We start from the raw sequence: 23,441 nt of genomic DNA, 5'->3' as shown, positions 1-23,441 counted from the left end.
CCCGCCCCATCTGGCAGGGTTGGGAGGGGGGACAGCAAGAAGACAGGCAACATCAGAGGCATTCATGGAGCAGGGAGGGAGAGGGAGGAGGAGGGGGCTCTTAGAGCTCTTTGAGGGTCTCAGAGCATCATTACCACCTTGCAGGGGCTCTGATGTGCTTGTGGTGGGACTCAGTCAGTCATTCGGTGAGTAAGGGGGCTCATTTCCCAGGGTCACTGCATATCTACGGAGCCCATCTGGAATTCACAGGGTCTCACCTGGGGCCATTCCCACCATGGGGCACTTGCAGAGCATCTCTCCTTTCCTTGCATATCTATTCTCACAAAACAGGGAGGAACTTGGTATCTTCAAGAGGCCCCTTCGTCAGAAACGGTGGGAGCAGGGGGCAGCAGTTTCCAAAGCTGCAAGGACGCAAACACGAGCGTGGCTGGGATTAGACTCATTTCTGTAGGAAAAAAAGAGGGAACCAGGAACCCAGGGGTGACAGAAGCCTGGATGGGAGACATGACTTAAAGCATTTCATAGGAGAAGGGACTGCTTTCGCGAAGCCAGGAGTCCCTCTGCTTTATTGCGCTGGGAGCCTTCTTTGGCCCACCCATCGCATATACGAGGGAAACATGGTGCTGCAGTGCCCTGCGTCCCCTCCAGTTTGCAGCTACTGCTGCTTGGCACCAAGTTAAAATATCCATGGTACCCACATGTCATGCTCCCTCGCTGAGGCACGAGGAAGGAGACAGCTTTTGCTTTGGCTCGGTGGCCATGCCCATTGCTTTGGTGTCCCCGGTTCAGCCGGGAGCCCTCTCCCAATGCCTGTGTGTCAAAGAGCAGTTAGCAGCATGTGGTATCACCAGCAAACTCAGTGATGCGACACAGTGGGAAGAAATCCAATCCTCGTGACCTCCGGGCAGCGCTATCTCAGCGGGGAGGCAGCATGTGATGCATCCCACCCATTGGTGCTGCCCAAAAGCAGAATATGGGTCACTCGTCTCTGCCGTACCACACTAGCAGGGCATGATGCCCTTTAGCTACCCTGTGGTGTTAATGCTGCTAACGTTGGGCTCTCTGGTTCTTCCCACAGCTGGCGGCTCAGGTCCTGGAGCCCAGGAGCATCGGCTTTGGGATGGTGGACTCCAAGAAGGATGCCAAACTTGCCAAAAAGCTAGGTGAGTCTCATGTCTGATATCTCTGGAACAGCTTGGGGAGTGCAGAAGTGATGCCCAACAGGCAGCCCTGGAGAGGACAGCTAAATCCTTGTCACCAGGATGAGGAGGGCGATGGTGGCAATTGCACACTGACCACCCCAACACGGGAAGGATGAAGTTGGGGGACAAGGATGAGAGGGGTGAACCAACACTCTTCCAGCAAAAAGCTTCCTGTCTGAGAGTGCCAAAACAAAACCAAACCAAGTGAAAAAGAAAGCCAGTTCATGCCATAATGATGATAGGGTGGAAGCTCACAGCTTGCTGAGCAGGAACTGTAAATAGGTGTCATGGAGCAGCTCCATGGTCTTCCTGCACAGAGACAGGTCTGACACAGCGAGGCAGAACCAAAACCTACAGGGATATCACATAGGCCCCTAAATATCACCAGCCCCATGGCGGAGTGACCCCCAGCCACTAATGGGGGAGCCACAGCCTTGCAATGGTTCTGCAGCTAGGTGCCAGCCCTTCCTGACTTGCTCCCCAGAGCAGAAGAGGAAACCTACTGTAAAGGTGAAAGGCTGCTGTGTTGCCCACCCCTGGAAACAGCTGCCTTCCAGGTGTTGGTGATTCGTTCATATTTTAGCCCACATAGGAATATGGAAATACTATGGCCCATAAAGACAACAGCACATAAATATGCCACTAGACTTAAGGTCAGACTGTTTAAGCATACTGGACTCTATACTGGACTGTAATTTTCCTTCCTAAATTAGAGGCTAAGCATGCTGGTGGAAGCTAAACTAAAACTGAGAGCTTCTGCCTCTCCAGGAAGGAACAAACTACCAACCACCTTGACCCATGGTACCCTGCCATCATGCATTGCAGGAGCTTAGTGCTGCTGATTTTGGAGCCTCCACCGAGACGCTGTGGCACCCAGTCCTCAGTCCAGTGATATACCATTCAGATCTGCCAGGCTGCCACCCGTGGCGTCTCCACCATAGGTTTCTAAGCCTTTTGCCAAGGCTAACTAAGCCGCAGAGAGTTTGAAGCTCGCTTTGGCTTCCAGCTCACTGTTTATCTTCACATAGTTCAGCCTTCTCTGGGCAGAGAGCAACAGCCCGCATCAAAATCCATTTTCCATCTAGTGTCAGGTTGTTCAAATTTGGGACGTCAGTTAGAGGCCGGTACTATTTACTGCAATATAGATAGCCCAGCTAAAACAAGTTCCCAGTGCAGAATTTTTCCAGCTGACGCCAAACTGTCACCTGAACGAAAAAGTTCAACATTTGGGAAGAAGCTAGCAAGAGTTCTGGCTGAGGTCTGTCCCTCATGCCGTGAAACATCAGTCAGGAGATTGCTCGGGTTGTTTCTCATGGGGTCAGCTCAGTGAATCGGCAGCTGCGCTTTCCCAGGAGGTGTTGCTAGAGTTACAAGCAAGATACTCTGTAGTAAAAATGCTTTTAGTGACGTGTTGACCACGTTATGGTTCCTGTCTCCTTCTTTCAGGCTTGGTTGAAGAGGGAAGTCTCTATGTCTTTAAGGAGGAGCGGTTGATTGAATTTGATGGGGAACTGGCCACGGATGTCTTGGTGGAATTCCTCTTGGATGTAAGCACAGATAAGCTCAGAGCTAGATAAAGCCTCTTAGAGAAGACCTTGCAAATACTCACTTTGCTAAAAAACGCGGGTTTATCTTTATTTGAAATTCCATCCCTGTTTGCTACACACTGGTAGAGATGACATTTGCCAGCTTCCCAAATACTTGTCTGACCATGAGTTCCAAGGAAAGCTGGTACCTTTATATGCCACCAACCACTTATATCTTAAAGACGTTCTGCTCTCTTTCTTGTTTATGGAGTATTTGACTGGAAGCAAGCAACAATCCCACATAACTAACTGCTAGTCACCCATCTCAGCTAGCAAGCTGTCCTGCACTTTGCCATTTGCAAAATATTTCAGGGTTGTTTTTTTTTTTAAAGTTATTTAAAAAAAAAAATATCCAAGTAACATTCCCACAGAGCACCTAAACCCAGCTCAATTAATTGAAAAAGGTATATGCTGCAAACAATTTGCCCATTTCTAGACACAACCGCACAAACAACACAGTGTACTACTGCCTCTTCAGTGAACTTGCTGAATTGCACTGCCATGAATTAGAGAAGAGCCTAGGACTTAGTGCTCTTTGGTCATTTTGTGCACGGACATAAATATGTACTCGCTCTTGTGGCCAAAATGCAAAAAAAGATGCTGACTCCTCATCAACGTGTTGCACTTCTCTCTCTATTTTATTCCAACAGCCCAGAAGTTGGGGCTCCCTTTGTGAGCAGCTGTGCAAAAATGCAGATAAGGGAGGGAAGGCAAGCAGCAGAGCTGGCAGGGTTTGTTTCCCAGGGTGGCAGGTTGCCTAAGTGGTGACCTGCAGTGCAGGAGTGCCGGTGGCAAAAAGCACGTCTGGGGAAGAGAAACAGCTCCCAGGACCTCATCTCTCCTACAGCAATGTGGCTGCATGCATCGGGTACTGCGGCCAAAGCTCGTGTAAGTGGCTTCAGGGACAGAAGCGGGTGTCTTGCACCACTCAGGAGGGCCACAGGCAGGGCAGGGCTTTGCTGTGACCCCAGTAGTGGTGGGATCCCTGGTTCCTGTGGCTCAGGCCACTGCGGCAGCAGGGAGCTGGCCACGCTGCTCTGGAGACAGCAGAGGCGCAGCCACACCCTGGAGCATCACTCGCAAGGCGCCTTGCGAGGTTTTTGTTTGCCGTGCTTTGCGGTGTGCCGCTGAAAAATCATGTTCTGTGAACAAAGGAAGGGAGCAAGGATTTCTGTTTGTGTCTTTCCCACTCAAGAGGGACAAGAGGGAAAATACCCAGCAAAGCAGGGAAACAAAACCAAAAACGCATCTGTGGTGCCTCGGCAGCCCGCTCTCAAAGGAAAACACACCCAGAGGTGCTCTATGCCTCTGTAGGCTGGACTGTGTGGCTAGCCTGCATTTTTTTTCTAGTGAAGCCACACCTGGTTTACACCAGTATTGCTGGGCAAAATGATCAGACCAAATCTTTTCAGTTAAGAAAAGAGAAACAAAGTTTAGGCTAATGACAGGCTGAAGCGGCAGAGGAGGATCGGCCAGGAAATTTCACATCCAGACTTTCCACTGCTCCAAAACATTGTCTGGCCGCACTCGAGCATGCTGGGTCTCATGTTTTCCGAAAGCAAATTCTTTGCAGTAACCTCTTCCAGCAAATTGCAGTTAAAAACAAATGTATCCTTCATTCACAGAAGCTCACAGTCTCCATACCAGGCCCTTTCAACTGCTCTCCCTTTTCCTCAGCCACTCTAAAGCCAGTTGCAATTGCTACCCCTTGTCTCAAATCACAGCAGTTCCCTCAGCATCCATTTGGGTTACCCAGCCCCCTCTCAGCTTCCTTCTTGATGCTTCAACCTACGCGGTGAACCTGCTAAGGGCTCCCCCTGAAGGTGACCTGCACACCTCGGTTCCTCGCATTAAGGCAAAGAGCACTTAGTAGGGTTTCCAGCAGCAGAGAAATCGGGTGAACCTCTTTCCCCCCACTTAGGCTGCTAGTGACACACCCTGCCAGGCATAGGTTGGTGCTGCAAACCGTTGCGTTATCAAATGCATTTGTCACGGCAGCTGCTAGAAGACCCTGTGGAGATCATAAACAGCAAGCTGGAGCTTCAGGCCTTTGACCAAATCGATGAGGAGATCAAACTCATTGGCTACTTCAAAGGAGAAGATTCTGAACGTAAGACAAATATGTTCCTCGTGGGGCTTGGAGCCTGGCTTGGGGGTGCTGGGGTTGGGCATTGGTTCTTCTGCATGAACATTAAGGGTGTTAGGAGTATATGGCAGGCTGTGACAGTGCCAAAATTGCTGGAGGATGAGGTGGGATTGCAGGCAAGTTTCTGCTGTTGCTATGCACAAGCCCATTCCTACACCGAGAGCACCTTCTGCAAGGTGTCTACTGGCAGAAGGGGGCGATAATCCAGGGCCTCCTGAAGTGAAGTCAGTCTACCTCACCCAAAATCAGCTGAGGTTACAGTTACACTGGGTGAGAACCTAAAGGGAGCAAAACTCCCCCTCTTATGAGCAGTGATCTGAACTTTGCAAACAGAGCAGCAGTAAGCAGGACACCTTAGGGCAGCCCGGCAGAGGCACTGACCTATTTCTCCTTGCTGGACCCCCAAGACTGAGAAGAGGCTGGTCCCATGCTCTGAGGGATGTGCAACTCAGGGACCATTCCAGGCAGAACCATCAGCTTTCATGACTCTTGAGAAGCCTTGGCCCAAGACTCTCCCCAGCAAGCCCCAGCAGCCTCCTCTGCCAGCCCCAAATGCTCCCCCTGCTCTCCGGGGGGTGCTGGCAACATGCACCCCTCGCTTGCAAGGCTTGCCTTTTGCAAAAAGATGGGTATTCCTACCAGAAGGAGAAACATACCACCAGGTCTGCTGCACTGCAGCAGGCCCATCCACCTCTCCCTTCACCTTTCTCACCCACACAAAATGGGTTGCAGGGCAGCTCAGACAGGGCTGTGCCACTAATGCTGTTCATTAATAAGTATTTTGAAGAAAGGTGTGAAATACCTGCTATAAAGAGCTCCCGTCAGGCTGAGAGCACCATTCCTAACCCCAGCTGAGGATCTGATACCAGTAACCGTAAAAACACGCCTCGTTCCTGCCCCCTCCTCCTGCGGCAGGAGCAGCGTGCCTGACCATGCTGGGTGACTGTTTGGGGAATGGCAGCAATCATTAATGCCGGAGCAACTTTGTTTATTTCCCAGGCTGAACTACTGCTTGTGCGAGAGGGCAGCTGCAAACACCTTTATCAACGGGCTGGAGTTGTCACCCCTGGACTTGGTTCGCAGGGCTGCTGACTTCAGCCCCAGTTAAGCACGGCATGCCGGGACTGGTAGTTTTCCTGAGCACTGTGAGGCTGCACAACATGTGTCCTCTTCGCTCCACACGAAATGGCCCTTGTTTGCAAACCCTGGAAGGGTGGAAGAAACATAGTGCCGTCATCTGATGCATTTTGCAATAATTTATATTTGTCCTTCCCTAGTGCCTTCTGTGCCGATCAGAGCGTGGCCAGCTGCCTGTGAAATCTCTTCTTCATTCCCCTTTTCTCCTTCCAGATTACAAGGCATTCGAAGAAGCTGCTGAACATTTCCAGCCGTACATCAAGTTCTTTGCCACCTTCGATAAAGGGGTAAGCATCCACAGACCTCAGTGTGGGAGCTCATGGCCTCTACCACCTGTTTCCCAGAAGCTCAGGATGCTCCCAGGTTTAATATCTGGCTCCAGCTTCAATATCTGGCTCCAGCTTCTCATTTTCAGCATTCCTGTAATTTGTGGTGTTGGTGTCCGCATTTGGATTTGGCCCTGTTGCAAGATAAAAGGCCATTGCTGCAACGTGGAGGCAGGTCCTGGTCTGGGTTCAGAAACCAGCCCCATTAGATTTGCCTCTGGCCTTGCTCTGCCCCAGTGCTTCGGACCAGTAGTGTAGAAAGCATCAGTGGTTTTTTAACCAAGCAAAGATCCATTCATATCTTGTTGGCCATCCCTAATGAGTGCATGCTCTGAAAGAGAGCAAGCACCTTGACCTCAGCTCTGCAACCAGGCAGGACTCTGGGTGGGCAAAGCAGCACATCAGGCTCACTCACCTCTGACCATCTTCACTGCAACAGGTTGCCAAGAAGCTAGGTCTGAAGATGAACGAGGTGGACTTCTATGAACCTTTTATGGATGAGCCTGTTCATATCCCTGATAAGCCTTACACAGAAGAGGAGCTGGTTGAATTTGTGAAGGAGCACAAAAGGTATGCAGCGTACGGGACACTCCTGGCCACGGGAAGGGGGTAAATGTACCTGTCATCGCAGGCTTGCCCCTCTAGGGCATCCCTCTCAGTAAAAATCAGGGTGATGACCACCTTTTGGCAATTCGCTGACCTGTGTTTGAGATTTTGACCAGTCTTTTCCCACTCCCAGAGGTGCAAGCATTTGTGCCACAGCCAGCCCACCACCGTGGGTCTGGGACAACACAGCTTCCCTCCTCCTCCTCCCTGGTTAGTCCTCCCTCAAAGATCAGGGAGGCTTGCAAGCAGTGGAGAGCAGAAACCTTGCCCTACTTGCCCATGCTTTTCATTTATGTCTGTACAGAAGATTACCTTCTCTGAGGCCTCTCAAGACAAAACCAAATTCTGCCCAGTCCCCTTCTTCCCCAAAACAGCTTCACTAATGGGTATATCCCTCTCCTGATGTCAGGTACATCTGTAGGCAGGTTCTGAGCTCGGACCAAGCTCGGAGGAACAGTGATGGAGTAAGAGGCTCCCGCTGACCGCAGGTGCAGAGAGGAAACCACCGCTGTTATGGCTGTCTTCATCCTCATCTGCAAAGGTGCTGAGCACCTGCAACATTTGATCAAATCAGTGGGAGCTGTGGATGCTCTGTGCTTGTTGTGATCAGGTTTATTGCACAGCTGTTTCGGGACTCAGCCACCAACAGCCTGGAAGCGACTGGAAAGATTGATCCCGCGTAAAAGCACAGGATTACATATCAGGGCACAACTACCTATGAGGTGCAGTATTTTTACACCCTTAAAAATACAGCACAGGGTAGTCACGCAGGCTATCTGCTGCTCCTGCAATTGCATTTCTCAGCAGACATTCAAGGGACCAGAAAAGAGTTCAAGACAAGCAGGGCCATTGATACTGCTAGGGGAACCCAAATTGGGCTGAACTGGAGGTTTGTGTTCACACGCAGAGGGTTCAGAGACAGGAGATCATCTCCAGAGTCTGCGAGTCACCAGACTTGGAAACAGATCTCCGCTTTTTCTGAAATATGAAGGGGTCCTCTATCTCCCATGTACTCGCAGGTCACTCTGCTGACCTCCTGGCCTTCCTGACCTCAGTCCTTCCCATCTTTTCTCCCCAAGCTCCTTCTGTCAGGCAGCAGCGTCAGGAGGCTGATTAAGCACAGCCAGCTAAGTGCTAGCCTAATAAGGCAAGCTCTCCACCAGCACAAGACTACACTGGAACCCCCCCCCCAAGTCTTACATATTTCAAGATGCTGTGTTGTGCGTGGTAGGAGGAAGGGGTTGGGCCATATATTTTGCAAGTGCCAAGGCTCAGAAGGGAATTCAAAAGAATCTCATGAAATCAGATGCCTGCAATCCCAAACCTGCCAATGGCAGGGGAAAACCCCTGGGGTGACAGTGGTATGTTCCCAGCAGTTAATACTGGGCATCTAGGAGCAGAAGTGCTTCTTCCCACCTTGCCACTGGTGAAGGACCTAAAGCCAAAGGCTGGAAGTGGAATTAGTCAGACACAGAGATGATCAGGCCTGTTAGAGAAAAACAAAGCAACCCTGGCAGCTGCCATGTGCTGGTTCCCTGTAGATAACCTGGCAGGATCTTCTGCTCCGCAGGATGGTGTAGAGGACCACTTGCCTCCTTCCTCTTCACACAGCAGACTTTCTCGCTTGTCGTGGTTTAACTCTGGCTGGCAACTCAGCACCACGCAGCTGCTCGCTCACTCCCCCCCTCCCTCAGTGGAATGGGGGAGAGAATTGGAAAAAAAAGTAAGACCTGTGGGTTGAGATAGAGACAGTTTAATAAGAGAAAAGAATTATAATAGTAATAATGATAATGGTAAGAGAATATACAGAATATACAAAACAAGTGATGCACAAAGCAATTGCTCACCACCCATTGACCGATGCCCAGCCCATCCCGAGCCGCGATCACTCTCCCCGAGCCACCATCATTCTCCCCCCCTGAGCAACTGACTAATTCCCCCCAAGCATGACGTTCTATGGTATGGAATAGCTCTTTGGTCAGTTTGGGTTAGCTGTCCTAGCTGTGCTCCCTCCCAGCTTGTTATGCACCTGGGCGAGCAGGAGAAGCTCAAAAAGTCCTTTAGTAGTCTAAGCAATACTTAGCAACAGCTAAAAACATCAGTGTGTTCTCAACATTCTTCTAGTACTAAATCCAAAACACAGCACTATGCTAGCTACTATGAAGAAAATTAACTCTATCCCAGCCGAAACCAGGACATCACTTCACTGCAGCTGGTAGGCACAGACTATCCCCTCCGCTGAGGTGCAAAGCCCTGCTGCCACCTCTCCACCCCGCAGAAGGAGACCCATCGCATCACTGGGGAAAGCTCCCAGTGCTCAGCAGTACCCCAGCTCTTTGGCATGCTTTGCAACCGCCCTTCCAAAAAGGGCTCCCCACTGCTGTGCCCAGGCGGGCTTCACCACCTCTTCCTCCAGCCCTGCGTGGAAATCGAGGTTTGCTGAGCTCTCACTGCAGCCTCCAGAGAGGAGCTGAAGCGGGTGCCCAGGAGGAGCCCACAGGCAGCCTCCCTGCAGATGCTTCCCCAGGCGGCTGCAGGCAGAGGTGTTCGTCCTGCCTGCGGGCGGGGGTTCATCCTCTCCGGAGCAGGTCAGGAAGGCAGTGCTCGGCACGGAGGGGTGACTCGTCCGAGGTCGATAGGTGTCCCGCTGGGGATGGTGGCTGCGTGCCGTGACTCTGAGGTCTCAGCCCAGATTTTGCTCTCTGTTGCACAAACACAGATTACATGGTAGTTCATCTGCCTGCAGCAAGAGGCCTCTGGATTTGTGCCTGTTTCGCGTGCAAAATGCCGGGGGCCGACCCCCCCACCCCATTCTCCGTAATTGTGGTGTAGCGATGTGGGGGCTGAATTCTGCTCCCTCTTAGTCACCTAAACCCCACTTAGCTCACTCCCTCCAGCACCGGGGAGTAACCGGAGTAAATCCCAAGTAACTCCACAACAATGGGTACACGTGGGTGTGATCAAATCCTTCCCACCGAGTTTCCTTTCTCCGAGAGCTGCCCCCAGAGAATGGCTAGGGAAAGCATCTTGAAAGCCAGGTACAAGTACATAATATGCATTCATCTGATAGAATCTCCAGTTTCTGGCAATCAGCAATGGGGAGACTTGCTGGGTCAAAAATTGTATCCCTGATCATGTGCTTAGTGGCTATTTCTTCAATTTCTATAGTAATTTTTTACCTCATTTCTATTTCGATGCTGAAAGCATCCAGTTGTAATGAGCTCAGTGGCTGAATTATGCATTCCATCAGAAGAGCATTCCCATTTGTTCAGTTTATACCTGCCACCTGATAATTTCACTGTGTGCCTACTAGCTCTGGTGTTATGAGGAACAGCGACTAACCACTCTGTTTCACTTTTTTTTTTTTTACCTGATTTTTCAGACCCTCTGCCAATATCCTCTTCATTCACCTCTTTTAAAAGATAAAGAGCTGTCATCTATTTAATCTCCCCAAACAGAAGTCATTCCCTACCTTCGTTCACCACTACCACACTACCATGTTCTTTTTTAGTTGTCCCATATAGTTTCTGTGATGGGATGGCCAGAACGACAAATACATTCACTCTGGAGGTGCATAGTGTAGCTGTCCATTGCTGTAATGGTATGATGTGTTTTCCCAACTGTTTGTAAACTCCTTTCTGCCTTTTGCCTGTGGAGCTGATGCTTTCTCAATTTGTGACACCCGGGCCCCTTTCCTGAGAGGCAATAATTAATTATAACTCATTTATGCACCTGTATAATTGGGGTTGGTTTTCTGCAAGTGCATTACTTCCTATGTCTACCATGCAGACACTCAAGTCTCAGGAGATCCCTCTGTAATCTCCTCATGGACAGGCCTGTGTTGGTTGTCTGAAGAATTAAATATTATAAGGAAACACTGCCATATTCCTATTTCCCATCTTTTTCAGATTATGTGAGAATATGTTATGCATATGATCATGCTAAAGCATATGCTATGAATCTTAATTGGTTAATTCCCTCTGTCGTGAAAACTGACTGTTCATCTCCACCCTTCACCTTCCAATGTCATTAATTCACAGAAGGTCCTCTGTTCTGATCTAACTGCAGCTTAGTTTCTCTGAGACCCTTTAGTAAGGGACCTTGTCCAATGGTCCTCTGAAGGCAGCTCACTGCATCGACCAGCATACTTTTGCCCACTCATTGCCCTGCTCTGAGAACTCCAGCAGATCCACGGCTGTGATTTTCCTCTTAAAGGCCACGTGTCTCTTGTCCTATCACGTCATATTCCTTCAAATGTCTGTTAACTCTACTTGTTCTGGTAGCATCGTGCCCATAAGGAAGTCGTTCCTCCAGATCTGTGGCTCCACAGGTCCTTTAAGAACCTCTAAAAAATGCTCCTTGTTTCCACTGCTCTGGTAGTGAGGCAAACTGAAGCAACGGGTTACGCATCTCCTTGATGCCACCTGGTCCTGGCAACATGCAGCTACTCCCTTTGCCAATTTGTTCTAGGACCTCATTGACCGACACTTCTCTTTGAAACAGCTCCTGGGGCTGGTCTGCCGGGGAGACTGGCTCTGATGGGGCAACCTCCTTGAACACCTGGTGCCAGAGCGAGCAGAGGTGCAAAGGATTACTTGTGCTTGTCTGCTATGGCCTCGTGTTCCTTGGGTGCCCCTTTAACACCGCAGTCACCTCTCAGCCTGCCAGGCTCTCTGGCAGGCTTCCTGCTATGGATGTGTCTGAAAACATTTACTTTTTTTTTTTTTTCTGTCCTATATGAACTACTTCTGAAAAAAAATTTGCTTTGGCCAGTCTTATGGTTTAAATTTCCTTGCCAGTGGTTATTATGATCTAAATTTTCTTGCCAGAGGTTATTCTGTCTTCTTTGCTTCAGCAAGAGTTTGGAAGGATTTTTATGGTGGAATTACGCTGGGGTAAAACCAGGAGAAAAGGGGAAAAAAGCCCAGTAGGAACATCCCAGGGACTGCAATACACAAGTGAATGGGTCACCTCATGCTCTCAGCACGGACAGAACAATCTGCCATGTGTGGGACGAATTCACCAGCGTGCCCCAGCACAGAGAGGCATCTCATCTTCCCAAGCACAAATAACATCTGCAGTGACTCCAGCAGGGGCAAGGGCAGGGTTTTATCACCATAAATAAAAGCATAAGTTGACCTACTGTGCCCCCAATCTTGCATTCAAAATGTGGTGGCTGACAGCACTGGCTCCAGCCACCAACCAAACGTGCCATGGTGACCTTTTCTGTGACGCCAGCAGCATCATTGTGGTGGTGCTGGATGCGTCCTCAAAGAGCGTTTCTGTCTTCCTTTCAGGGCCACCTTGAGGAAACTGCGCCCAGAGGACATGTTTGAGACATGGGTAAGCATGCACGGGTGGGAAGCCTTGCATCCCCTGCTAGTTTCCAACAAGAAACCACTGCTCAAAAGCTCCAGCCTCTAGCTGGGCAAAATATTATCTTTCCTTCCTTGCAAAGCCACTTTCCCTCCTCTGGGAAGAAGGGAAAGCCTTGGCTATGATGCCCAGTGCCTGAGTTCAAATGGTGTGCTCAAATGCTTTGCTCAACAGCGGTGGACAGCCGAGCTGGGTCCTGTTTGCTCCACAGAGAGAACAGGGAAAGCCAACCAAGTGTGCCAGGCGGGTGTTGAACCTCTGCAGTGGCCATGATAGAGCTATGGAGAGCATCCTTCCCAGGGATGCTCTATCTTATCTCATGGGCATCAACGCTGGTGGTGGAGCAACTTCAGTGGCCTGCTTGCTGGGCGAGGTACAAAGGTTGTACCAAGCGGAGGAGTCATGGAAATCATACCAGAGCAGTTGCACGATTCAAAACACAAGCGAGGGCAGGCAGTTCAGTTAATGATATAGATTACGGAGCAAATTGTGCATTGATTGCACTTCTCGCCGTGTGCGTGAGCTGCGAGTCGGCGATTGTGAAGAACTAACCGGGGGTTTGGCACCGATCACACGCAGAGGACTCTCGTGGTCTGCAAGTGTGGGGGAAAAGGGGAAGGGTGGAAACAAAAGAAAAATAATGTATAATAAACTATGCCTTCGCTGTGAGTGAGCACGATGTTAATAGCCAGCCAGGGGCCTTCAAGTGCCAGCTGAATGCTGAAAAGCAAAGCTGAACAGGTGCTTTGCAGACGCTAAGGAAGATGCAGTCGTTCCTCCAGAAAGCTCGGCACATTTATAACAGCATTCAGTTGCCTCCTTGCTTGGCTGCGTAACACGAAACGCTGCAGGACTCCGAAGCACCAAAAACCTTGGGAGTCTTTAATACAACAAGGCAAGAGGTAATAAAACTGAATCAGGAGTTATGAGTCACTTAGGCACGATAGCTTTTCATTTTGTTTTGAAATACAGGTTCTGTATAGAAGATAGCTTCCCAGAGCCATTTAAATCCCTCATAGTTTTTTCATGGGGCTTCAGTGGGACCCAAATTTCACATGCAGTGGTTTTGCCTTTATACTGAATATATTCTAAAAGAGCCTAACATTCTAAAAGTGTGAATTGTCAGCGAGGGGATGCTCGCTTTACCAGCGGCCTGGGAATGCAAAGCTTGCCTCTGCTACGACCGGGGACTCGTACCTACAGGTGATAACGGGCTGGATTCTGATCTTGCTACAAGTTCAGAATATCCCCAGTGCCTTCACTGGAGTTACTCCAGTTTTGTTTGCTGCTTTGGAGGTCAGAATATAGCTTGGTTATGTAGCTATATATATAATTATATATCGCATATACTTTTTTTTTTAATTGGATTTTGCTGCCTGACAATGCTGTGGACATATATGGAGAAAAAGAAACAGTGTAGATTTTTCCAGCTGTAAGTGGTCTGAATCCCAACTAAATCTGACTAGAATGCCCTGGTGAAAACGTATTCCCCAAAGACACCAGCAAGGGCCCAGCATCTGCTATTGTTTTTAAAGATAATGTTTTCCACTTAATCTTTCAGGGGTTTTTTTCCTTTCAGTTTTTGATGGTGGCTTTGCCACCTCTGGGCTCAGAAGGGAAAAGAAATTAGCATTTAGATGGGAATTTTTTCTTGCATTAAAACCAATTGAAATGGAAACCGGGACCGGCAGTGACTGAGGAAGGCGAAGCTGATCTGTGGGATAATTCAGAGATGACATTCATAGCAGGCGGATGATGAACCGGCCAGCAGATCCATTGGCCTTTGCCAATATCATTACTCATTACTCATGTGTCTCATGGAGAAAAGCAGTCCACCACTCTGTCATTTCTGTCCTCCACTCATTGGATCCCCGAAATGAGCCTCCCACTCAATTCCTCTTGCTGCTCATGGAGACCCTCACCTAAAGCAGAGACCCTTCACCTCCTGAAAGGTGTCCACATGAGCCACCTTGCTGCTCATGTTGTGAGGAAACCTCCTTTGCTGGCCCTGAAGGATCACGTTTGGGGGCTGAGCATGGTGGCAGATATTTGTTTCCCCACAAACCATCCCTTGGCAGATGGAAATTTATGGGGGTAGGTGGCCTCGGGTATGGAGGGTGAGCCCATATTCCCGTGCTAGAGAGCCCCTGGCCTTTTCTGCAGGCAAGGTTTTGCCCCACACCATCAGAAACTTCCTTGCCTTTGCCATCATGATGCCCACCTCATTTTTAGCTGAAGGGTTTCAGCAACGCTGCCCAAACTACCTGCTTCAGCGCCTAATGCCTCCATGCCTCGGCCTCACCTCAGCTCCCATTTCTGGTGCCTTGGTGGGGCTCCAGTCGAGCTCCCATTTGCAATCGTCCTGTTCATTTGAAGGCATCCCACTGCTCCTCGTCTCCAGCAACCACCCAGGCTCTGTCCTCCCCCCTGGCCCATCAGTAATAGTTTTGTTGTTTCCAGGAGGATGACATGGAGGGAATCCACATTGTGGCCTTTGCCGAAGAAGACGACCCAGGTAGGAGGCCGCTTTCTTCCTTGTGTGACTACTCTCCATCACTCAAGACTGTGGAGTTTCATGTGCTTGTTTGCATTGTGGAGCCCCACTCCCCGGCCAGGATGGGGAGTCCCAGCCTGCTGGGATGGGGAGCTGGGATGCTTCTGGGTGTTTAGGCTAGCGGGTGTGCTAGCCGGGAATCAAATTCTGGATATAAAGAGATGGCCGGCTGGGAAAATAAAGTCATCCCCTCCACCCCAGCGCCAGGATTTGCTCCCTAACTCTGCGTCCATCTTGCTGTGTGGCTCTGGGAGAGTGCTGAGGGCTGGGTGTGCGATGTGCATGCGGGAAACCCGTGGGCATCAGCTCCTGAAAAGCCGTGGCATCGGCGCTTCTCAGCACCATCAGCATGCCAAAAAGCTTTGGCCTCTCGGGGGCTCAGATCCTCCCTCGACACAGGAAAATAGTGACATTGTTCCACTCCACGGAAGGATTACGGGACTTAATTCATGTGTAACTAATTTCAATAACCGGGGAGGACGCTCGAAATTAAAAGCCTTATTATCAGCAGAAAGAGCTGGGAGACAGCATTTTAATGAGAACCATAAACAACCCCTGTGTGCATAGGGGAGTGAGGGAAGTTGAAAACCCCGCAGGCGAAAAGTGCCTGCGTGTTTGCAGGAGAGGGCTGCAGCCGTTCATGTATCATTTCAGATGGTTTTGAGTTCCTGGAAATCCTGAAGCAGGTTGCCAGGGACAACACCGACAATCCCGACCTGAGCATTGTCTGGATTGACCCCGACGACTTTCCTCTGGTGAGTGCCAGGGGCACCTTGCCTTTCTTGGTTTAATTCATGGACGGGTGTGGGTGTGGGTGTTTGCATATGCAAGAGTGCAGGAATTGCCCCAGTGCAGGCGCAGGATACAAAGGATGGGAAATGGGAACACGGGTGACCCCTGAGAGCTGCTCGTTCGGGTCTGCCTCCCATGAAGGCGGCGTCTTGGGACCATCCCCATAGCCGGCACTTTCCTTTGCCGCGTGCGGCGGCCCAAGCTTGCGCTCAGCCTCTCTTCCCTCCCGTGCGCTCACCCATGCATGCTCCCTGCACTGCAGCCTGGCCGGCCGAGTTAATGCGGCGGGGCGTTGCAAATGCCCTTGTCTGAGTTTTGTTTCTCCCTCTTGCAGCTCATCACTTACTGGGAGAAGACCTTCAAGATCGACCTGTTCAGACCACAGATCGGGGTGGTGAACGTCACAGATGTGAGTAGCACGTGCCCAGAAAATCCAGCGATCCCAAGATTTGGGTGCTGGAAAGGACGGGATCTGAGGTCTGCTGGAATCAGTGGGATTTCTGTTGCTAAGTGGAAGTAGACCCGGCTTTTTCTCTGGGAAAAAGTGTAAAGCCCTCACTATTCCCACACGCAGCTGGGTTCATACCAACTCCATCATTGGGCTTCAGGGCTTATGGTCTGAGCGTGTTTCTGCTGCTGAGTCGCACGCAAACCATGTTTGCTGAGGGCAGGACCAGCCCCTGTGTTCTGAGCTTCAGGGCTTTGCCTGGTTTTGGTTTCAAGGCCTCACATGTCCACCCCAAGCCACAGCATGCACCATTGTGCATCCGCTCTTACTGAACCTGGGGGGGCTGGTGGGGGCAAAGTGTGTGCATGGAGGGGAAAGCAAGCTGTGCTCGAGGGAGGAGGAGAAAAAGGAGGGTGCTTTTGCAGCGGAAGCAGAGCGGCCCAGCTTGAGTGTAGGAGGGCAAGATGGTCCCCAACAGATGACAGGGAGAAACGGCATAGCTTGAAAAAAACCCAAATAAATACACAGCCTTCATAAGAGTGTGACATAAACTGCCAACAGAGGGATCCTGCTGGGGTGAGGAGGGTATACTGGGGTTCACCCAGACCCTCCTCCTCCTCAGCCACTGCTGCACAGGTGGTGCTGGAGGGATGTGGGTGGGAAGGGAGAAGTGTCCACCCCTTCCCCGATGGCAGTGAAGGGTTTCCACACCATCCCGCAGCCGGTAGCGGTGCAGAGGGAGAGCTGCACCAGCAGGGGCTGCTTCGGCAGGGCTGCGGTGGCCATGGTGGCGGCGGTGGTGGCACCCACAGCACCCACAGCTGTGCTGTCGGGCCAGCTTTCTACAGCTACTCTTCTCACCATGGTTGCCTTCAAGCCAGCAAGCTGATGTCAGGTTGCCCACACACTGCGAGCTTTTAAGGCAGGTGGGAGAGGGACCCATCTGACCCCCCTGAGCAGAGATTTGGGGAGAGCTGCTGAGCGCTGTGTCACGTGCATCACGGCCCTGACATGATGACAGAGAGAAACCACTTTTCCTCTGTCTGACAAGAACAGCCCAGACGATCAGAGAGCACGTAATGCGGCGCGCTCCAGCCCGGCTCACCTTACTTTATTTTTGATGGTTAAGCACTGGGTGTTTTAATCTCTTTATATTGAACCTGTGTGGGTAGGTAAGTGACCCTGGAAGCAGAAATCTCTCCACTGCAGAAATGTTTGTAACTTAGTGCTTGACTTCATGTTTGAAATTTCATCTCTGCAGGAACCTGATGTTTCATTAGAAGAGAGCAGAGAGGGACTTAGAGTTGGGGCAACTGTCCAGGGATGGGCGCTGGCCCTGGCTGCACCAGCGACCTTGCTCCCAGCCCCCATGTCCTCTCTCCTGTACCTCCCCAGAAAAAGAGGGACAGCAAGGGAGTCCTGGGCGATTGTGCCTCCTGTTATAACAAACCCTGCAAGACTGTAAGATGGGAGACGTGGTAGGGAAGGCAAAGTGATGGTGTTCTGAAGGAAGTGGAGGCCCTGGATCTTGCCTGTCCTGTCGAGGGGAATGAGTGGGAAGCGCGCAGGCTGGCTTGGGAGTTTCGGAGTAGATGCAGCCCTGGCTGGATGTGAGCTTTACCTGTAATAGCACAGCATCCACCAGACCATGGGACAGACACCTAGAGAGTGGGGACCTGGCGCGCTAAGGCTTGTTAGCAGAATTGTTAAGGAAGAGACAAAAGGGAAGAGGGCCGAGATAGCATCTGTCACCTAAAATCATGAGAGAAACGAACAGACAAGCCAGAAACAGAGCCCAACTCTTCCAGTCTTTTGCCCTTATTACCAGCCCGCAGTCTCTCTCTTCTTTATAATTACTGCAGCTGGCCCTGTTTAAGTCATATCAAAGCTACATTAAACAGCTGTCAATGAAAATCCATGGAAGTAGGATTGTCAATGGCAAGAGAATAGTATAAAAAGCAGTATTAGGCAGGAACATGTGCCTTATTATCCAACAGTCACTCAGAGCCCTGTAAAAACTCAGGCATTATCTAGCTTTGATAAAGTAAATGTTTCAGGTTGTCGATTATAGTATTTGCAGTTTTTACTTCATTCCTCTTAAGTCTGTTTTCTGTTCCTCAAGAGAGAGATTTAAGAAAGTTCTAGGTTGGCGGGTGATATCTAAAACAAACACTGAGCTCATTTCGTTATTTCAGTGTTACATCACTGCATTCAGCCAAGTTACACAAGTACAAAGTGGGGCTTACACAACGGAGTAAAAATAAACACTGCTGTTGGCTTCGGTGGACATAACCCCTGTGACCCCATCGCTTCTCTAAAAACCTGCCAATACAAACACCAGAGCTACCAGTGGCCCCCACTGGTCCGTCACATCATGGTGGCTCAGGGCTGGGGCTATAACACGCTATAAAGCATTGCTGCTCTACTTGCACGGCATCTTCTCTGGATGCAACGGGCCCACTCCTGTTCCCCTTATATAAAGGTGTCGCTTTTTGCCACACGAATGGTCCTGAGGTTGGGGACAAGATCATTTGCATGAAGCAAGAGCCTCATGCCTCTCTGTGGCTCTTTTTTATTACAGTTTTGGTGTTTTAGGAGGAAAATATTGTAAGGGAAGAACAGCTTTCCCCGAGCAGAAATTGGTCCGTCTTTTTAGCAAGCCATACACCAAAGAGAATTAGGCACCACAGACAGGGAAAGAAGCGGGGTGCATTTGCAAAAGCCGGTAGTTATCTTCCAACATGTGAAAAACACTTGTTTCTGCAACATCAAACACTGCATGAGAGAACCTCACAGGACCTCTGCAAAACAGGAGGCTGATCTGAAGTTGCAGGTTTAGGTTGGACATTAGGAAAAATTTCTTCACAGAAAGGGTTGTCAGGCTCTGGAATGGGCTGCCCAGGGAGGTGGTCGAGTCCCCATCCCTGGAGGTATTTAAAAGATGGGCAGACGAGGTGCTTAGGGACATGGTTTAGTGGTGGGATGGCAGGGTTAGGTTAACGGTTGGACTTGATGATCTTAACGGGCTTTTCCAACCTAAATGATTCTGTGATTCTATGATTTTATGGAGGGGAGACAGTGAAGGGAAAGGGCCTTACCCAGGCATTTACCCAGGGAACCTATAACAAAGTAGGGAGAAACCCTTCCATTTCCAAGTCTCAGAGACCACCTAAGCTATGCTTCCTGACCCTGGCTAATAGCTGCAATTTAGACAGCACCTTCTCACTGCATTTTAGACAGCATCTTCTTACTGAATCCCCCCCTATCCCCTCCAGTTTATGGAAGTCATGCAGAGAGGTGGAGAGGAAGAGCAGGGGCCACCTGTAGTCCAGGGCACTGGTGTTTTTCACCATTCTTCAGCTGGAACATGGTTGAGATGATCTGAGGAAAAGGCTCTTCCAAGAGGAGCAACTGCTATCCCATGTGGGGAGCCCAGAACAACACCCTGAGGCAAAGGTGGGGGTAAAAGAGGCCAGGAAGAAGGGGTGCTGAGAGCAGGGTGTAAAGGCTCAGAGGAAGAGGTCCCAGGAGGGCTCTGGAAGGAAAGATGTGATGTCCTGTGAAACAGGGCGATGCAGGGGGAGCTGGCACAGGTCTCCCTATGCTCTCTTTACGTAGACTTGGGCGTCTACAAAACTGGCCAGATGGGGTGAGGGCAATGCATCAGGTGGATGATGCTCTTGCTCACAGGTGCAGGCACTGGAGGAAAGGAATAGGCACTACACGCCCATGTAAACCCAGTGACCAGGTCCACTGCCCCTAGTCAGAAGCAAGAGCTCTTCAGGGGAGGTGGTAATCCTGGTGCGTGGGCAGAGAGATGCTGTGCCCACAGGCTGTGGCAGAGAGGGAGCTAATGCCACCACCACTCCTGCATCCCCGCCTGTGCTCCCACCCTTACCCCCCCAATAGCAGCGAACCCGACCTCTTCCCTGTGTCTCTGAGGGTGGCTAATCCCCCATCACCTGTCCCCGCAGGCTGACAGCATCTGGATGGAGATCAGAGATGACGATGACCTGCCCACGGCTGAGGAGCTGGAGGACTGGATAGAGGACGTGCTTTCTGGGAAGATAAATACCGAAGATGATGATGACGATGATGACGACGACGATGATGACGATGATGATGATGATGACGATGATGATGACGATGATGATGACGACGACGACGACGACTAACTGTGACTCTGTGCAGTTTGACTTGTGGGGGCCGAGAGGCCTCCCCCCGCGGCAGGTCCTTCCATCGGAAGACCTGTGCTTGAGCGTCAGCAAGCACCGCTGCTCCTCTCCCGCCCCTGCCCCGTTCCCCCTGACCCTGCCCTTGCCGGGACCCCCCTGGCCTGATTCTCAGTGGTGCTGAGCCACCGGGACTGCCCCTGCGGCGGGCAGCGCCTGCGGGCACCCAGCACCCCTGCAAATCATGCCTCTGTAGTAAAGGACGATAGGAATCTGCAGGGAATCTGCCCCCGGTGCCCCAGGGCAGGAGGAAAGTGCCTGCCCGCTCGCAGTCAGAGGGACACAGGGAGCCAACCCATATTTTCCATGCTCATCGGCCCAGCGCTTAACATCCCAAGACCAAATCTCACTTCAAGACATAGGGAAGGCCGCCATAAAGTTTAGTCCTTTTATTAAACGCAATGCCCTTTGCCGCTACTCTGCCAAGACCACTCAATCCTGCAGGTTCTGCTGCGGGACTCTGTAGCTCCTTGTTAACATGCTAGGAGCAGCAAAAAGCTTCGGGAGGGGAGGAGGGTTTTAGGGATGCTATTCAAGTTTTCGGTGATTCCACGTAATGACAGGATATTCTTGTCTGGCAGCGTGACACAAAACCAAACACCACGGTCCCTGTCTGAACCTCTTTCTTCTTGAAAGCTCAGGCCAAAGATAGGGTAGGTGCACGTGGTCTGATATGGGACATCAAAGCCTGTGAGTTCCTGATCTGCTGGAAAGGCTATATCCAGGTCTGAGCCCAAACTCTTCAGGCTGAAAATCATGGCGCTGAGCCAAACCGTTGGTCTTAACCCCAGAGAAACACCAGAGCAGACCACAGGCCAGTTCCAAACATGTGCAGCCAGGTCTGGGCCGGGCCTACCTTGAGGCCTACCTCAGCAGGATTGAAGGTGGTGCACGTGAGATAGACAGCACACTCCTGCCAGTGGAAACACTCATAGGGGCCCACCCTGAAGCCTTCCTACTTCCCACAACCTTCCAGCTTCAGCTGACTTTTAATCCAAAGCCTACATAGCATCTTTTTCCCATGACCAAGATGTTGGGAGGGAAGACATCCATCCAACCATATTAGGTGCTGGGTAATGAGAGTTGGGCAATGAGCAGTGAAAAGGATTCAAGCTATCTGTCTTTTAAGTATTCAGTTGCAGAGTTACTCCCTGCTTAGAGGCACGGATGTCCCGTGGTAGCCCGCGAGAAGCCTCTTTGGACTGCAGGCTGAGGAGGAGCTCGGGGCACCAGTTGGCAGTCAAGGGGGTCACTCACAAATCAAAGGGTCAGCAACTCAGTCCTGGCAAGGGCAGCACCATCCATGTGCAGGTCACTGCGACAGCATTAGGTCTCCCTGCTTTCCCATGCCGGCAGATTTCAATTGTCTTAGCTTATTAGGTTTGACAATAGTGCAATGAATGGAGAGTTCGGAGATAGCGTTATCTTTATAAATACATTTATAAATACGTTCTCCAGTTGTTCAGACTTGTTAGCATAGGTAGGGTACACACGTCCTCTCTCGCTACAGACGAAAAATATTGTTCTGACCTTTCTTACACTGGCTTACATCAGAGGCAAGTGATGTTAGGGGAAATAACAATGCGAGGGTCAGGAGAATCAGAGCTCGTTACACAAATGCAAATCAGCCTGATGAGAAACAAGGTTTACACGCTATATATTTCCTTTATCAGATGAACTGCGAAGCAAGATTTTATAGGGTTTTTTTTTCCTGCCTGTTGATCAGTCTCTTTGACTCTCTCTCTACATTAGCTGGAATAGAAATGTGAAACTACTGGTATAAAAAAGCTGAAGTACTGATATATTCCTACGTGTGCCATGTCCCCTTGGTGGAAAGAGACAGCATGAACAACACGCAGCTGGCTGTCTATATACCTCTATGTATAGGAATGAATACTGTGCTTATGTGGTATATGACTGTAGGCCATGTTAGCTCCTCATTGAACATCAAACACTTAACCTGTGCTCCTCAGGCATTGCTTATTAGAAGAACAGACAGGACAGCAAAGCCCCTAGGTCAACTATTGTCTTATATATAGTTACCCTTTCTTGCTTCTTTATGATGGATAAGCACTGCCCGGAAGACTTGAACCAAGTGATTTTGGGGAGACCGTCCTGCCTGGTCACATTGGGGTTATGAACAACCCAGCCCCGTCCCAGAGGAGCTGGTGGAGACTTTCAGAAGGCTTGAAATGCAGAGTGCTGTCAGACCAGAGGTCCCCTCCTCTCCTTCACACACCCATCTCTCCTGGCCAGAGGGGTGCCCAGCACCTTCCTTCTGCTCTTTCCTTTCGGCTGCTTCCTCGAGAGGTTTGCCAGAGGACCCTGGCTGAGAGAGAGGGGGAGCAAGCGGGACTCAAGGTCTCATTGATGCACATGGGTAAGGAGTGAGAAAAGGAGCAGTTTAGTGAGTCCCCTAGTCTTCGATTAAGGGACAAACACTGCTTATCTCACTCACCTCAGCAAAGTACTTGTTTACCTTGGGGCTACTCCCAGGAGTAAAACATGCACAGTTTCACCCTGCGTAAGGTAACAGCCTGCCCCGGCCCTGCAGCTCCAGACCAGTCACCACAGAGTGCCATGAACTCCTGTAACCATGAAGAACAAATGAAAAGCTGCTCCACTGCCTTTCCCAACTGGCATTGTCTCCGGACATCCCGATTGCCCGGGTACTCTCCGTGTACCTCTCCTCCCGCTGCAGATGCCCGTCTGTTCTGATGTGCCCCTCTCCAGATGCTCTGAGGGGCACGGCTTACGCAGGCAGAGCAGGCAGACCCTGCAAACGGCACCACGGACGCGTTCAGCTGCACGGGTGTTTCACAGGCATGTACGCATGGCGATGCACCAAGCAACAGAGCTCGGGGGGAAATAAAAGCGATAGAGGTAGAGGTGCTTAGGCTTATACAGAGGCCGGAGAGGCTGAGCTCATACCGGGGCTGGTGGGCTGGTGTCGGTAGCTTATGGAAAGTTTCCCTTGACTTACGAGAGAGGGGGCTACTCCTATGGCTGGCGCTCCTTCCTGGGGCCCGAGCACGG

At 50.6% G+C, this 23,441-nt stretch overlaps 1 protein-coding gene across 1 annotated transcript in view; it reads left to right on the top strand.

Annotated features, from left to right (window-relative positions):
- CASQ2 (calsequestrin 2) overlaps positions 1–20,348 on the top strand; it is a 32,069-nt gene extending 11,721 nt beyond the window's left edge. The window contains exons 2-11 of the mRNA XM_009639088.2: positions 1,079–1,163; positions 2,649–2,749; positions 4,787–4,898; positions 6,285–6,358; positions 6,837–6,967; positions 12,301–12,346; positions 14,840–14,894; positions 15,588–15,688; positions 16,060–16,134; positions 20,148–20,348. Coding sequence (XP_009637383.1) covers positions 1,079–1,163; positions 2,649–2,749; positions 4,787–4,898; positions 6,285–6,358; positions 6,837–6,967; positions 12,301–12,346; positions 14,840–14,894; positions 15,588–15,688; positions 16,060–16,134; positions 20,148–20,348 — 981 coding nt within the window. The remainder of the gene's footprint in view (positions 1–1,078; positions 1,164–2,648; positions 2,750–4,786; positions 4,899–6,284; positions 6,359–6,836; positions 6,968–12,300; positions 12,347–14,839; positions 14,895–15,587; positions 15,689–16,059; positions 16,135–20,147) is intronic.
- The last annotated feature ends 3,093 nt before the right edge of the window (positions 20,349–23,441 follow it).

This window comes from Egretta garzetta, unplaced genomic scaffold (assembly GCF_000687185.1).
Source record: "Egretta garzetta isolate BGI_Z169 unplaced genomic scaffold, ASM68718v1 scaffold85, whole genome shotgun sequence".
Classification (NCBI taxonomy): domain Eukaryota; kingdom Metazoa; phylum Chordata; class Aves; order Pelecaniformes; family Ardeidae; genus Egretta; species Egretta garzetta.
This window is presented reverse-complemented; position numbering and strand designations above follow the sequence as displayed.